General features: G+C 51.4%; 1 protein-coding gene across 2 annotated transcripts in view; it reads left to right on the top strand.

The window, feature by feature from the left end:
• Positions 1-16,842, top strand: part of PRKCE (protein kinase C epsilon) — a 501,657-nt gene that overhangs the window by 466,446 nt on the left and 18,369 nt on the right. Inside the window, exons 13-15 of one of the 2 annotated variants that reach the window (XM_040453848.1) lie at positions 2,632-2,820; positions 7,491-7,637; positions 12,904-12,933. In XM_040453848.1, coding sequence (XP_040309782.1) covers positions 2,632-2,820; positions 7,491-7,637; positions 12,904-12,918 — 351 coding nt within the window. In that variant the 3' untranslated portion in view covers positions 12,919-12,933. The remainder of the gene's footprint in view (positions 1-2,631; positions 2,821-7,490; positions 7,638-12,903; positions 12,934-16,842) is intronic. The other variant, XM_040453847.1, reaches the window with a different exon arrangement.

Here is a 16,842-nt window from a genome sequence, read left to right as displayed (position 1 = left end):
AGGTCACCTCCCCACCACCCTGTGGAGGCACTGAACCCAGATCTTCCACCTCCTGGAGGCTGGAGGGTGGCCATCCTGGCACCCCAAGCCCCCTGAACCCAAGAGAGAAGGGAGCACACCCGGTGAGACACACACTGGGGCACATGTGGCAGCCAGTGTCCCGAGTGCTGCAATTGGCCTGGTTGCGGGGGAGCCAGGGAGGGCGGCGTTGCTCAGAAGCATGCTAGAACCCTTATGCCTGGTGCCTTAGAGGTGCCCAGAGGGAACAATTGACCATGAAAAAAATAACCCAAATCACGGTAGTATATGGAAAGTGCCTAAAGATCTTAGGGACAGGAAAGGGTCTTAGGATGTCAGAAGATAAGAGGAAAGCTGGGGGAATATGAGAAAGCTTTCTGGACAAGATGGGTGATAGCGATGCCCTCAAAACCAGCAATGCCATGCTGAGCCGCACAGGGTGTTGGCTCATTCATGACTGACAGAGCCACTCGCTGGCTTTGGCTTTGGCACAGAGCAGCATTACTGGCTTCTCGGGACAGCAGAGCTTACTGACCCTCAGATACCATGTGATGATCACTGAGCTAAGAGACCAAAGATACTCACCAAACAGAGTGCCAGCCCCAAATAATTCAAAGATGGCTGCATTTGCTTGCATTTCTTTTCATTCTAAATTAAAAGGATGCTTAAATTCTTAAATCATGCATGCTTTTAATGTTTTCAAAATGATTCCTCCCAAGTCTTTTTTTACTTAATCCCAAGCAATCTCTAGTCTCTAGAAGGGTGTTTTGAGAGACCATGGAAAGCCCCGGTCCTCACGGTCAGCATCCTCTTCCCTGGCTGTCCTGAAATCTGAGAACTTGAACTGGAGCCTTGCTCTGGACAAGTTCCCTGTGAAGTTACCTGCAAACTGATGAGACTGTTCATGGCCTTTGCCATTTTGGGGAGAGTCCTGGATGCACACCCCTTTTAGGACATGCACCCCACCCATGCTTGTCCTCCATCACCATCACTTTGGGGAATTCTCCATAGAATTACAGAGCTGAGAGAAACCAGGAGAGGTCATCTCCTCTGCCCTTCTGTTCTTGGGCAGCACCAGGCCTACTCCTGCTCTGATAAGAGGAGAAGATAATTATGGGATGGGGACATCACTTCATAATCCCTTCCTTAGCAGTGGGGACAGCGCAGCATTTATTTCTACCCTGAGCCACACATAGACCATTGACCTACCACGTACTTTGTATACATGGAGACCAAAGCTAACAGAAGAAAACTTGGATCTCCTACCACCTTCCAATTATCTGGAGCTTTGTACTTTGCAATATGCTTTCAAGTCTTCTACCTTGATTCATCTTATGAGGTTGAGCTGAGAATCTGAGCTTCATCGGATGAGGAAGTCAAGTGAGGCTGGAGGCTGGAGGGTGGCCATCCTGGCACCCCAAGCCCCCTGAACCCAAGAGAGAAGGGAGCACACCCGGTGCTCCCAGGTCACCCAGAAAGAACTTAGCACCCAGGTCACCCAGAAAGAACTTAGCACCCAACTTGGAATAGAGTGGAAACATCCCAGTCAGTCTTCCATCTCTTCCACTGGAACCCATAGCCAGTGCTCCAGAAAAAAATAGGATCAGGGCAATTACTCGCTTTTCTAAAGGTTCTGTAGCTTCCTAACTTTAGGTGGTGTTTCTCCCAGATACTGAAATTGTGATTCATTTTTTAAAACTGCAGTCCCCACACGCTATGCAGGAAGGTGATGGCACAGAACATTCCTCAGCCACGTGTCCTACATGCGTTTAACATAAATGCATTCAACTGTGCCTGCAGTCAGAGGAAAAAAAGAGAGACTGAGAGCCTAGGTGAGAGAAGTGACTGTTGACAAAGATAAAGCACACTGGATGATCAAGGAGAGGATTTGATTGGGGCTATTGCAATAAGGAGAATGCCTCACAGAAAGTGAAGGGGCCTGGGCTTTGCAGAGGCAGGCAAACAAGGGATTCATCAGTGGGTTTTATGGGAGTCGTGAGGAACGCTGGAGATGGGTCTTTTCCTTCCTGGAACATCCAAAAACATAGTCATCCTTTGTGGTTAGAACACAAAAGGATGGGGAGACTTATTGACTACAGTTTCTTTTCCAAAAGCACAGGACTCAGGTGAACTTGACATTGTCACAGTTTAAAGAAGACTGACATTCTGTTCACCTTCTCACTGTGTGCGCCGTGCTCGGTGTGAGACGATCCTTGTTTGCTCTGTCGTTCACAGCTTGCTTATGTCTCTCTCAGTCTGCATCTTGCTCCTCTGACCCTGAATTTAGTGTCAAAAACACTCACGCATTTTTATATGGTCCTAAGCGCAAGTCAGGAACTTCATCTGCTCAAAGAACAGGATCTATTCCCACGGGAGGACAGGCTGTCAGTGTTGACTTTGGAGGAAAGTTGATAGTTAGCCCCCAGCATCGCACGTTCTAAACTCAGTTTTCACTGAATTGGCTGATTTCGAGCCTAAATCATACCAGCCTGGGCCCTGCTGTGCAGAGAAGCAAGCTGGAAATAACGAGGCAGTTCGCACAGCACTTGAAACAAGGGCGGCCGTGGGTGGGGATCGTTGGCGAGCCCTGACCTTGCCCGTTTCCTCAAACAGATCCTGCAGGAGTTGGAGTACGGCCCCTCGGTGGACTGGTGGGCCCTGGGGGTGCTGATGTATGAAATGATGGCTGGGCAGCCCCCGTTCGAGGCCGACAATGAGGACGACCTGTTTGAGTCCATCCTCCACGACGACGTGCTCTACCCCGTCTGGCTCAGCAAGGAGGCCGTCAGCATCCTGAAAGCCGTGAGTCCTCGCCCTCTGCCTCCCCCTCGTGCCTGCTCCCCTGGCCTCTGTCTTCTCCCTCTGTCCCTGTCACTCCTTTCCCATCCCATGAGCCCTTTCGCCATCCCTCTCCGCCCGTCTCTGGCCCACCTCTGCTGCAGCCGAATGGTAGGCAGTCACAGTGGGGAGTCGAGGCTCGAGTTGCTTTCTGTGGGCCAGGGACGCGTTTGTGTTTCCTGAGAGGGAGCTCTGCATTTCAGAGGGAGCAGAACCAACCCAAACCGTGCCAGGATCACTTCTGCCCCCTTACACACCAGGCACTGGACCCTGCGTCCTCCCCTACCACCCGCACCCGTCTTCCTCTGGAGCCTGTGATGGACAAGAGGGAGGCGAGCACAGTGTATCTGCGTGCAGGACGGCATCTCTGTGGCAGAAGACCTGATCGGAAAAGAAGTGTCCACTTAGGGCGTGGAATCCATGCGCTGGATTCAGACATGACAGAGAGACTATCCCCAGCCCTGCAAATAATCCCTCACTCGTGAAACGCTCAGTACTGCCTCAGCACGGCTCTTTCCGCCATGTAAGCCACTTGTGCTAGGGCAAGTACGTGAAGCTCCCTGACCTCCTTGGAAAGCTGTAAAAGCTGGGGTGCAGGGAAGGTGAGCAGAGCAGTTGACCCTCAGGGTTGAGGCAGGACCGAGGTGACAGCCCCAGAACCTTGACTTCCAGTCCTGACTTCTTTCACCCACCAGAATGCTCCAAAGTTCAGTATTTGGCACATCACATTCACCAGATTTCCCATATCAGGTACCCTCTCAACTGTGATTTACTTGTTCTTTGAATCCACTACCAATATTTACCTAATGGCATGTTTTTTACAAAGAAGTTCTATATCGCTGTCATAAATGGAAAATCAGTATCATTGCCATAACTAATTAACATAAATCATCATATGAAATTGGTAAAAAGACCTAAAATCACTTTGTAGGTGTCTGGGAGCACACATACCATATTCCGGAAAATGCCACATCAGAGCATGCTATTCTCTTCCGCAGTTCTTTTTTTCTTCCTCCTTTCTTCTTTCCCTCAACTCATCAATTTCCCTCCCCCCCACCTTCTCTCCCTCCTAGTCAATAATTTAATGACCTATTTTTTTTTTTTAAGAGAGCACAAGTGAGGGAGGGGCAGAGAGAGGGAGACAGAGGATCTGAAGGCTGTCGGCGCAGAGCCCCACGCGGGGCTCGAACTCCCGACTGTGAGATCATGACCTGAGCCGAAGTCAGACACTCAACCGACTGAGCCATAATGACCCATAATGACCTGTTATTTATTGAGTGTTTCCAATGTGCTGGGCATCATGCCTCATGCTAAGTAAGCATTGGTGGCTATAACAGCCAGGCTCCTGCTGGATTGGTTGACTACAATCCAGCAGGCAAACGTGGGCAGTAAATAAAAAATAGATCCACACATAGTCACCACTGGGATGAAAGCGGTGAAGGAAGCAGATAGAATATGTGTATTCACTCATCTAGTGTGTGCCAGTGAGCATCTATTATGTACCAGGCACTGTGTCAGATGCCGGCTAAGGAGAAACGTGCAGGCAGCACCCAAAACACCCAGAGTACCAGCCCAGCAGAGTTGATCACTCGCCCGGCGCCCTGAACACCAGCCCGGCAAACCTTCCAGTGAGCCCCCTGCCGGCACCCCCACTAGGCTCTTTCATTTTGGCCAACCTGGAGCAGTGTTTCTCAGCTAGGTGTGATTCGTCTGGCAACGTCTGGAGATGTTTTTGCCATCACAACTTGGGGTGGGGAGGGAGCATTGCTGCCGCTGGCATCTAGTAGGTGGAGCCCAGGGACATGGCTAAACATCCTACCGTGCACAGGACAGTCCCCACAACAAAGATGTACCCCATCCAAAGTGTCATTAGCACAGAGGTTGAGAAACTTTGACCTACAGAGATTCAGAAGCTAGAAGTTGTGCCTGTGTCCACTGATCCGTGAGGGCAAAGGCTCTGAGAGAAGGCATTTCCCTGTAAGAGCTTCTGGCTCAGGAGCATCTTCTTGAGATGTTAAAATCTATATGTTTGTCAGTAGCCCTTATACTTTGTCTCCCAGAAGTGGAAGGACAGGAAGAGCTAAGGAAGTAAGGAAGAATCTTTGTTCCCTTGGCCTTGGAACACTTTACTTCCTCACATTCTAATGCCAGGCCAGGTTTCATGACTGGCCACTGAGCTCTGTCTCTGAGACCTGCTGCCTACATCAAAGTGGTGCAGAGCTCTCAAGAAGGCCGTTTGCCTCATAGAGTTATGCAGTGCACAACCTGTGCAATAGTAAGTGCTGGTCCTGCTGCCTTCCTTCCTTACCACTGTGCTCTGAGGCCCAGCGTTCAGCCCCCTATTTAGTCATTTAAATGTACTGAGTGCACAATAGAAGCGAGGCACTGAACCAAATGCTGGGAAGATGAGACTGATTCCTATATCCTAGAGCTCACCAAGGGTAAGGGATGTTTGGATAAATTATAATTTTCTTAATTTTTTATTTTAAGAGAGAGAGAGAACATGAGCAGGGAAGGCGCGGAGACACAGGGAAAGAGGCTGAGCCCCACGCTCAGTGTGGAGCCCAACACATGGCTTGATCCCATGACCCTGAGACCATGACCTGAGCTGAAATCAAGAGTTGGTCACTCAACTGGCTGAGACACCCAGGTGCCCCTAGATAAATTAGAATTAAAAAGTTTTTAATGTTTTAATTTATTTTTGAAGGAGAGAGAGAGAGACAGAGCATGAGCGGAGGAGGAACAGAGAAAGAGGGAGACACAGAATCTGAAGCAGGCTCCAGGCTCTGAGCTGTCAGAGCAGAGCCCGATGCGGGGCTCAAACCCACAAACTGAGATGACTTGAGCTGAAGTCGGACGCTTAACTGACTGAGCCGCCCAGGCGCCCCATAAATTATAATTTAAATAAATGAGAAACATGAGGTCCCAGGTTCCTACAGGGGAGAGAATCTGGAGAGGCTTCAACAGAGGAGGCAGTATTTTGCCTGGTTCTTAGAGGATACATAGGGACTGGATGTGGGCATTATAGGTGCAATAAAGGATACAAAAGCCTAACCAGGTAATCTTGGTTCAGACTGAGAAGTTTCCGTGTGCCAAACTGAGGGGTATGGACTTTATCCTATGGGTGTTACGAATCAGGAGTGTTTAAGCAGGGGTGGCCTCTGCTGACTTTTAGATTAAGAGGGCAAGGTGTGCATTGGTACCATTTCTAACTCCAAACTGCCCAAAACCCCTTAAGGCATTCTCTTACCTGTGGCTCTCCCAGCTCAGTGTCCATGTGCTTTGGCTTTAGGGGCACCAGGCAAGAGTCAGCAAGAGGCTCTCCCTGCCCAGGAAAATCTCCCTGAAGATGAAGCCTGAAATTGTATCAGTATAAATTTATTCCTTTGGATTATGGTTTGTCCTCTTAAATTCCTTTGTTTAAATACAGGCTCTCAGCCTTCCCCCTGTAAAATCTAACTCTTTGTCTCCAGCTCACGTGCACACACACACCCCTGCCTTTATTTTGGGTGGCTATCAGAAATATTTCCACCTACCAGCACTGATTTTTTTCAGTTATATGGTACACATCTGCTCAAATTACTTGCCATCAGGACTGACTCACTTAACAGGAATAAATTCGCCTGGGTGTGTGGGGAACTATCAGGGATGCAGATAAAAGTACAGATTTTAACATCTGGGGAAGCTGCCTCCAAGCCAGAAGCTCTTCTCACAAGGCTAAGGAGGAAAACACACCCATGTGGTTTACCAGACAAGCAGTAAGCTTTTCCTCTTCTTGTTTGTTTTTTAATCAGTTGATCTACATGGATATTTTATGCTAGAGGTTACAAATTCAAATTAAAAAAAAAAATGAGAGGGTCCAGGAAAAGGAGAAATGGAGGGGGTGCCTTTGATAATTTACCTTGGCATGAATATCTGGTCCTCTTTCCTTGCCTCAACAAGGACTGTGGACCTCTCAGCATGAGTGAGTTTATCTGATCTCAGTCTCCCCAACTAGAAGACTTGAGAACCTGAGGAGAATCAGGGAGTTAGTAGTAGCCTGAGTTCCTAATCCCAGCATTGTACCTTGTTGGCTGTTTGATCTTGGCCAAGTTAATTAACCTCTCTGTGCCTCACTTATAAAATAGGGATAATAATAGACCTCAGAGGCTTGCATTTGAATGAAATAAATTAATTTATATACGATGTTTAGAATGACGGCTGGCATATGGTAAATTCTGTATAAGAGTGAAAGAGTACCCTGGGGCCCCTGGGTGGCTCGGTCGGTTAAGCATCCAACTTCGGCTCAGGTTGTGATCCCACAGTTCATGAGTTCAAACCCTGCATCAGGCTCTCTGCTGTCAGCACGGAACCCATTTTGGATCCTCTATCTCCCTGTCTTTCTGCCCCATCCTGGCTCGTGTGCGCGCTCGCTCTCTCTCTCTCTCTCTCTCTCTCTCTCAAATAAATAAACATTAAAAAAAAAAAAAAAAAAGAGTGCAAGACTACCCTGAGGGGCAGAGTCCCTCAAAGTGCAGGAAACAGGCTTGGGAGATGGCCTTGAAGCTGTTGCCATGGCTGACTTTCATCTTTCCCTCACAGACTGTCCCTGCCAAGCCTTTGTCACTCATTCTGTTATGCCCTCCTCCCTGCAGTTCATGACCAAGAACCCCCACAAGCGCCTGGGCTGTGTGGCGGCACAGAACGGGGAGGACGCCATCAAGCAGCACCCGTTCTTCAAGGAGATCGACTGGGTTCTCCTGGAGCAGAAGAAGATCAAGCCGCCCTTCAAGCCTCGAATTGTAAGTAGGGCCCCAGAGCCCATTCCACACTGTAGGTCGGGCCTGCGTGCGCAGAAAAAGCGGTCTGGGGCACGTTTTACAGCCAAAATGACAAGGGCAGGAGGTGGCTGAGCCGCTCCCCGGAAGAGTCTCCTAGCCCTCAGAGTTTACTGTCAAAAATACATAACCTAGAGCCATAACCAAGATGCTGATTCGTATGGGACACAGAAGACTTTTAATTTTAACAGAGATCAATTGATTGATTTCAATCAGAAGTTACAAATGATATGAGTTGGCCGTGTATGGTGGAGATTTAAGGTTTCTTTATAAACAAATGGGTTCGCTTTATAACTGAGTCAATTTAAAGAAAAGTACTTACTAGGTAAATAAGAGTCACAGTCATGGTCATTATGTGGACTTAGTGCATCGTGAGAAGGTAAGACCCAGTGCCCAACACCTGGGGTAGGGCTGTGCTGCACCAACTCTGGGGCCGAGTCTGTAAGAGGCTGTCTCTGTAGGGCTCCCCACCCCCCTCTGCCCCGCTGTCCCTGCTGGCCTCCCTCCGGCCCAGCGTACACCTCCTTCCAGGTTCTCAGCCCTGTCCCGGTGATGCCTGTCGAAGGGGCTGCAGGAAAGGGTGTCAAAGCTCAGCTGTTGGAAAGAGGAATCAGAGAGCAGAGACCATGTCCTAGCTGTGACCTTCTGCTGGAGGGAGGCCTTCTGGTCAGCAGGGCTCTCCTTGAAGTTGAGAGTGTGCGTACAGGCCTGTGTAGGGGGAGTATCCCAAGTCTGCTGGCTTGTGGCCTGATGAGGCAATTATTCAGACTGAAAATTGGGGTAGCCAGCTGGCTAGTATGCTAGGAGCAAAGGGGGTATGTAATATTAGGAAATTACAGGCCAAGAGCCCCGGAATGCTGGGACCGGGGTCCTGGGCAGGAAAGACCTGAGACCATCCAGTCAAGCCTCAGTCACCCCACACTGTGCCATGCAGCCCCCTCTCCCTCACCTCCAAGTACAGGACGGACCCTCCTGTGCTTTGTGAATGATCACAGAGGAATTCTGTTATATTCCAGGAGGTTTTCTGGGGAGCAGTTACTGATAGTGCTGTGAAATGTCCCAAGTAGGAAGCAACTCTCAGCATGGTCCAGGCTCAGCCAGGCTAGAGCACGGAAGGTTGACTGTCCCTGGATGCTTGATCGGGTCACTGTTCCTCATCTGCTTCCTCCTTTGGTTTTTACGACTTTCACTGGCTGGCACACAGCTCGGAACAGGCTAGATTCAGGCTCACCTTCTTTCTTTGTTAGCATCACCTTTGCTCCTGCCCATTTCCCCCTTGGCTCTGGGCAGGGCCATGCCATCGTGCTCAAAGGCTACCCCCCTACCCAGAGGGTCTCTGTGAGTGGTTTACAAGGACAAGATCAACCGTGTCCTGGAAAAAGCAAGGGGAAGTAGGAAACCAGAGACCAGGTAGAGAAGGAGGGGAAAACTAAAGACTCAGATCCGAGGATAAAATGTTATTGCAGGTTTAGTCTAAGGTAATCTACCCAAAGCAAAGTGGGAAGTAGAGCAAGGTAGAGAATCCACCTGACAAAAGGGATCCCAGGGCAAGAGCAGGGACCAGTCAGTCAACCCAGGTCTGCAAAATGACTTACTCGACTCAAAGCTAGGCTTATAGAGAGCCAGACAGGGCTGGAGGGGCAGCTCTTCCTGCGGATGTGGGGCCAGACGACAAGGCAAGCTGAGGGGACCGTCAGCAGGGAGTGCAAAGGGAAGAGCGGGCCTGGGGTAGGGCGGAGGCAGGCACCCAAGTCTTTGCTGAGAAGCCACAGGGAAGCAAGGAATTAGGGAGAATCTTTATGATAAAAGGCCCAAAGAAGTTTTAAAGTATGGATTCATGGAGAAGAGTCTCTCTCTGGGATAAAGAGAAGGGAGAACATGGCTCAAACCCAGCAGAGGAAAGTGCTCTGAGATTTCAGGGGCCCTGCGAAGCTCCTGTCTCCAGAAGCCTGTCCCTAAGGCCGAGCAATAGCAGGGATTCCTCCTGAGGCTGCAACCCTCTGTCTCACCTCTGAGCCAAACGAAAGGGCAGACCCAAGAGAAGCGACCCTTTGAGCTGTGCCTGGTTTCCCCTGAGTGAGGGAAGGGCATAAAGAACAAGCGTGAGGTTTCTGTGGGACTGCAGGATGGAGAAGGAGCCAGACACAGAGGAAGAAGGAGAGAAGGGTGACTCGGGAGGCCAACCCGTGACCCAGTCCACTGGTAGACAGGCCTCACCCGGCCTGGACAGGCAGGGGTAGCCGGCCTGGCGTGCAGGTGCTCCTGTGGGCCAGGGTGGGAGAGGGTCCCTGGGAACCAGCAGCAGAAGTACACCTCTGGGTGAGGGGGTCAGGCTGACCTGGAGGTCAGGTGGGATTCCACCTGGAGCACAAGGGACCCGTGCTTCCCTCCCTTGGGTCTCTCCCGAGCCTCCAGTGTGGGACAGGAGGGCAGGACTCTGCTCGCTTCCTTTGCCGAAGGGCTCAAGTAGGCTTCCTGGGGCCAGACCATCCCCTGAGAGGATGGCAAAGAGTGAGGGCAGGGGCTGTTCAGGAGCTCCCAACAATGTCCAACTGTCTGAGTCAGCATTCCCAAAGACTGAGTTCATCCTTACCTCACACGTCACCTTCTGTGCAAGTCCCTACTCACCCCTACAGAACTCCAGAGTTATCCTTAACACTGTTGGGGGTTGGGGGGGGGGGGGAGGCAGGGAGAGCGTTTATCTGGCTGGTTTGAATTCCGTTTGGAAGAGAGAGTTAGGCCATCCAAAGGAAGGATAAGAAAGGAAACTTCCATTGTGCAACAGGTGTCTCTGGTCACATTTTGAGCCGAATAATGTTCCATACAGAGTTCTCAGCTACAGGTCTTTAAAGATGTATTCAAGTTCTTTTAAGTATCTGATCTCACTTATATCCTAGAGATTTGTCTCTGGAGAAATATCAAAATGGGAAAGAAAAGAATAGCCTACATCTCCTTAGCAGGTTGGAAAGGTCTGCCTGAGACTGCCCCTAAGTTGAAAGCTCTTTTCTGAAAAATGTTGATGGTACCACCCTGAGTCCTCTGTGGGCTTGTTCACAGCAGAAATGAATTTTAAGTTGAATTCAAGCCCACCACAGTGACAAATGTACTCTAGTTCCCGTGTCTGAAAGCCTTTCAAGACCCACGTGTAACTCACACAAGGTTTTAAGAAGCCAACACCCACCTCTTACTAACTCAGGATTAACCCTGGGGGGACCACGGGTAGCCAGGCCCTCCTGGCTCAGATACCAGCAGTGGGGGTGGCTATGCTCTGTAAGTAGGGCCAGTTACCAACAGGCAAAATAGATAGCCACCCACGAGTGGTCACGGGAGAGACACTGGGGGCTGAAGTGCATCTCACAGAAGTCATCTTCTGTTTACAGGGGAGGGGTTCCATCACAAGATAGGCTGTCCACCGGCTGAGGGTGTCGCATAACCTTAGGGCACATCGATGCCCTTTGAGGAGAGCTGAGAAGGAAAGGTTGTGACAGTGGGAGGAAGGAAAGTTGCTTTGGAACCTGACATTGGGAAGAAGTGGACAGGGCAGTGTGAGCTTCTTGGATCTTAGAGACAGACAGCCTCCTTGAGAAGGGAGAGGACAAGTGTGCGAGCCTTGCAATTTGGCGGTGGCCTCAAGAAGACACAGGGTGTGTGTTTTAGAAGGCAGTGAGACAAGGTACACAGAAACCCTCTAATCGCCTCATGCCAACCCCCCGCCCCAGGCATTCAGTCACAGAGGGAACCCTGGGGCTCCTTTGTCTTGGGCTAGCTCCACTAGCTCCTACCCACGTCCTATTGACATCACAGCAAAATGCCGCCACCCCCAGAAAACAGCCAGATAGCGACCACCCCGCTGGATGAGCCGGCCATACCAAGTCTAAGAGCCTTGGGGGTGTCCTGCCTGTCTTGATTCAGGAGGGAGTTGGTTCTGTCTGGTGGGAGGTGCTGGAGTGAGGCCAGGTGAGGTCACGTCATCCAGGTGCCAGGGCTTAAGAAGAGCCAGGACTCCGTGGTATGTTTTCTGCATCTCCGGACTCTTCCCGCTCGCGCGGCAGGGATGAAGCTCCTCCACGGCACAGCCGGTGGTGGGAGAGCAAACCTGTACACTGCCCAGACACCAGGCTGGCTCTGCTGAAGACTAGGGTGGCTCAGTTGCCCCCGTAGGGGCTGAGGATATGGCAGGTTCCCAGGCCTGGTTTCCATCCCCTCCGTAGGAATCCTCGTCCCTCCAAAGATCTCACCGAGATTGTCCAGATCCCTAGCTGGCCTCTGGCCTCTGGTCCAGTTCCCTCACAGACCTCAGGTGGCTGCTGTCGCCTCCAGGCCTTTACCTTCTCAAGACATTTGCTAAGCTTAGATTTCTGCTCCCTTGAGCCTGAGCCTCCCTGTCTAACCCCTGCCCTGACTCACCAGCTGTCATTAGTCCAACTGGATTGCCTGCCTTCGGGTTTAGGCCCATTTGCACTAACCCCCACCTCGGGACATTTTTCAGTGGCCTCTGCTTCAATGTGGGGATTTCGTCTCGTTCGTCCTGCCAACTCTCTTGTATTCTCCCGCCCTCACTTTCCCTTTTATATTCGTCCTGTCTACCCTCTGGCCACCCACGTTTGCAACTGATTTTGCACAAGCGATGTGCCGTCAACACCAAACCAAAGACTCTGTGCCACCCTTGTATTCAAATCGATTTCTGGAGGTGGCTGGCCTCACGGCAAGGGCACACAGGGTGGGTGGCAGGCACCCCAGCAGCGGTTGGGGGACTAGAGAAGCCAGTAAGGCTGGAGCCAAGGCCTTTGATGCTGGAAAAAAATCTCCCGGCATAGAGTTCATTCGTCTTTCCCACTGGGGATTTAGTTCCAAGGTGATGGCGTCCTCCAGTAGCCAATAAATGTAGCACGTTTTGCTTTTGTGTTACTGGTGAGCTCACCTCCTTTGGGGACCACAGAGGGCAGAGTGATGGGTTCGGTGTGTTTGAACGGCATCATGTGACCGTGCGGATGTTGGAGGTATTTTCTCGCTCCAGGCTTCTTTCCTGGGCACTCCTCTTGCACCCAAAAAGCATTAGGCTCCGAGATTGTGGCTCCCAGGGCTCCAGCGCTGGAATTGGGGGAAGCCAGTGGAGGGGGGAGAGATCTGCCTCCCCAGAAACCTAGCTATCCTCAGTGAAAGCCAAGGGCAATGAGGGAAATGCCGGCCAAGTAAACTTCTCTTTGTGTACGTGTTCTCTCTTTTCAAGTTTGCTTCAGTGTGAATGTCCCTCTTTAAGGTAAGGCCTCCTGAATGGGGAGTCCGTCCAGGTAGGTGAGCCCTCTCAGGCCCGGTGACATGGAGGCCCTTCCAACCCCATGATCTGTTTCCATCCAGTTGTCCACACTGCATGGCGGGACCCTCGAGGGAGGCCTTTCCTGCATGCTCCTGCATGACCGGGCTGTGCTGAGAGAAAACCGGGAAGTGGGTTTGAGACCCTCACAACCTCACCAACGTAGCAACCTGAGGAGAAGTCCTGCTGAGCAGGCAAAGGCAACCCTTTCCCCTGAAGCTCGTCAACCCACCCAGGAGACCACCTGTTAGTGGGCCCCATGAAGACAGAGTCCCAGGTGACCGGCAAAGGCTGTCCTCCTCCTCCACCTAGCAGAGCAGGGACGGGACCCGGCCAGTGCCTAGAGACATCAGTGAGGACATCCCCCCGGACTGTGTCCAGGCCAGAGTGGGAGCCCTTCATCTCCAAGAGGCTGCAAGGTCCTGCAAAGAGCCAGGACACCAGTCCGGGCCTAGAGGGCATCATGGGAAATGTCCAGGAAGCTGTTTCTGGCAGCTGGCCCAGGTAGTGACATGGCACAGTGGACCGGTACCGGCTTTGACCGCAGAGAGACTTGGGTTGGAACAAAATTGCTGTCGTGGGTTAGCCGTGTAAGCCCGGGAGTTCACTTCATCTGCAGACCCCTGGCCTCCTTGGGCCTGAGCTCCTTATCTGTAAAATAGGGATAAAAATATCCACTCATAAAATTATGAACAGGATTAGATAAACCTGTAGATTCCCTATGAATTTTAGTTCTTCTCTCCAGTCACCATCCCCACCCAGCCTGTCAAAGCCCCTCCTTCTCCCGCTCGCGTCAGGAATCAAGAGCTAAGGAGGCAGTGCGGTGTATGGAGGCTAGGCTGTGGAATCAGAGGCGGCCAGGTTCCAACTAGGGCTGCAGGATCTTGGGAGAGTCGTCTCACCTCTCCGAGCCTCAGTGAGCCGATCCATAGAACAGGGATACTAGTATGTACCACGTCGAATGTCTGTGAGGAGTGAAAAGCAAATCAAGTGAAGTGATTAGCACATTCCTTGGGATACCGCGGGTGCTGGGACAGAGCTAAAGCTGACAGTACTGGAGACCCCGGGGGTCTAAGCCAAGGGGGCTAGAGAGGGCGCAGTTCCCGGAGAGGCCAGGGGTTCACATGAGGGATGACACCGTGTGGTCGGGGAAGCTGCCATTGCAAGGCAGAGGACTAGCAAAGAGCACCATCCAGTCCCCGCAGGGAGCCTTCTGGAGTTTCATTCCGGCCCTGCCCCTGGTCTGGGATGGGAGAGCACAGGGAGACAGGAGATAGGGCAAGACAGAGACTCACCCCGGCCCTAATGCCCCTTGAGGAACCCCAAGTTTCCCCGCAGGGTCTGTCCCCCTTTTACGGTGTGACCTTGCCACCACCTTTACTTCCCCTGCCCCTGTCCTCACTGGTCTTGTTTGCCGAGCACAGTCGTGCAGCCCAGCCCTAAAGTGCTGGCAGTCTGATGAGACCCCATGACCGTGGCCGTAGGAGCACGGAGGGTTCCCAAGTGTTTCTAAGCTAAACAGCCTCAGTGGGGCATCTTGGACTCTGCACAAGGGATTTCTCTGTCTGGAAATTCTGCTTGCAGGAGCGTTCCTATAGCCCAACCTGCACATCACTTTGGTGCTCCCACCCACTACCCTAGGGGAGGAATTTGAGCCCTGGGCTGGGCTGGGCATTTCTGTAAGCTCCGAAGTTTTCATTTATAACTTCATAGCTGTTCAGTTGAGATTTGCCTTCATGGGTTCATCGAACTAGTGTATATTGAATTTAATCTCCTCCCCACCCCACTAGCACCTGAGGTAACACACACAGCCTGCCGGGGAGCGTGGGACCTACTGGGCTGTGTGTGACTGAAGGAAGGAAGGTTCTCCAGAGGAGCTGGATCTGGGCAGAGAAAGCCAAAAAGGATTAGGGACAGAGAGCTACCGGGAAGAGGCATGGCAGCAGGGGAGGGCAAGGCAGGATTCACGTCAGGTCTTTTCAGCGGGAATTTAGTGAGCATGTACTTTGTACCCTCTGTGAAGCTGTAGGGGAGAAGGCTGGTTGACGTAAAAAGAATCACCTATAGAGGCGCCTGGGTGGCTCAGCTGGTTAAGTGTCAGACTTCAGCTCAGGTCATGATCTCACAGTTCGTGAGTTCAAGCCCCACATCAGGCTCTGTGCTGGCAGCTTGGAGCCTGGAGCCTGCTTCGGATTCTGTGTCTCCCTCTCTCTCTGCACCCCACCCCCCCCAATCATGCTCTGTGTCTTTCTGTCTCTCAAAAATAAACATTAAACAAAATTTAAAAAAAAAGAAAGAAGAAGAATCCCCTGAATGCTACCATCCTGAGGGGCTTGGGGAATACCAGGCACAGTACAAAATGCAGGCCTTGACTCAGGGCAGGGGTCTTGGGGTTTGCCTCTTAAGGTTAGGGGGCAGGGAGGAAAGGTGATGTGAAGAGGAAAGCCTCCCTGGACAGGCCAGCTGGCAGGGCCTCTGTGGGCCACAGGAGCCACTGGCCACTTGCAGTCTCATAGAAGGTCCCTCCCGGGGTGGTGGTGGTCTGGCAGCCAGGAAAAGAGGGGCAGTGGTCCCAGGCTGGATAATATGCATCGAAGTAGAAGCAGATAGAAGCTCAAACCTTCCCCAGGTGGGGGGCTTAGGCCTCCAGGCCTCCAGCCAGCATTTGCTCTCTGAGGGGTGCAGACACCAAGGGAGACTGTGCACCAAGGGGTTGGGGGTGTTCCCCACCCATGCCAGGCTCCAAGGGGGCACAGCTGGCTATCAGGGAGGAAAGAAGCTCTTGGAAACCCAGCTTGCATTGGGGGACGGGGGCATTAGTGCCCTGTTTACTCCCCACTGTTTGTGCCAGGTTAGTGGATGGTAACAGAATTGGATTTAGCTTAAACTCGACACTCAGACATTCTTCTGGAATTCTGGGATTTGACAAACACACATCAGGTCTGTGGCACATCATTACAGTTCCACATCAGCCTCACTCTCAGAGCGAGGTGATCCCGGCCTGCGGGACTCAGACCCCCACGTTATTCTGGCCTCTTCTTTCTGGGACCTGCTCCACCCCAAAGGGGTTTTATCGGTGCACAGAGCTTGAATGTCAGGTGTGTGAGCCCCGCTAGGTGTGGAAGAAGGTCAAGAATGGCAGGGCCAGTGAGATATGATACTCGCCTTGAGTAGGGAGATGGGAAGATAAGCCCACAGAGGGGCTTACCAACTGCTATGACTCAGGAAATAAAGCAGACCTTGACTTGGGGCTTCAGCCAGACTTCCTCCCCACCCCTCCCGCATCTTAGCCAGTATTTGGAAACCACAGGTGGTCTTCCTGGGGGAGGCATGGCAGATTCAGGCTACAGGTACCCAGGCACCTGGGATGTGGGTGATCCACCAAAAGTTTCAGAACATAGTCACCCCAAAACATGAGATTCCAGAATTTAGCCCCCACTTTGTATCAGAGGCAACGAGCTAAGAGGAAAACACTGGACAGGGCTGGGTGCTGGTCCCTCTGTTTTTTATATCTTTGAGACTCGGAGCAAATCAGTGAATTTCTCTGTTCCCTTCCTATAAAATGAGGGACTTACATAATCCCTAAAATGTCTTACAGCCTATGAGGGCAGGGATTGGAGGTTTTTGGAAATCAATTTTATTATAATAAAATTTACATAGAATAAAATTTAACCCATTTAAAATGTGCATTTTGACGCATTTTAACAAATGGATGCACCCATGTTACACCAGCACAGTGAAAGAAGATCTCTACCCCAAACTGTTCCCAGGTGCCCTGTGCCCCAAGGCAGTCCCTGATCTGCTTTCTGTCACTGGAGAGTAGATCTGTCTTCTAGAGTTTCGTGTGTGTGTGTG

This window comes from Herpailurus yagouaroundi, unplaced genomic scaffold (assembly GCF_014898765.1).
Source record: "Herpailurus yagouaroundi ecotype Mexico unplaced genomic scaffold, PumYag 210, whole genome shotgun sequence".
NCBI lineage: Eukaryota > Metazoa > Chordata > Mammalia > Carnivora > Felidae > Herpailurus > Herpailurus yagouaroundi.
Note: the sequence above shows the minus strand (reverse complement) of the source record. Positions and strands in the feature narration are given on the sequence as shown.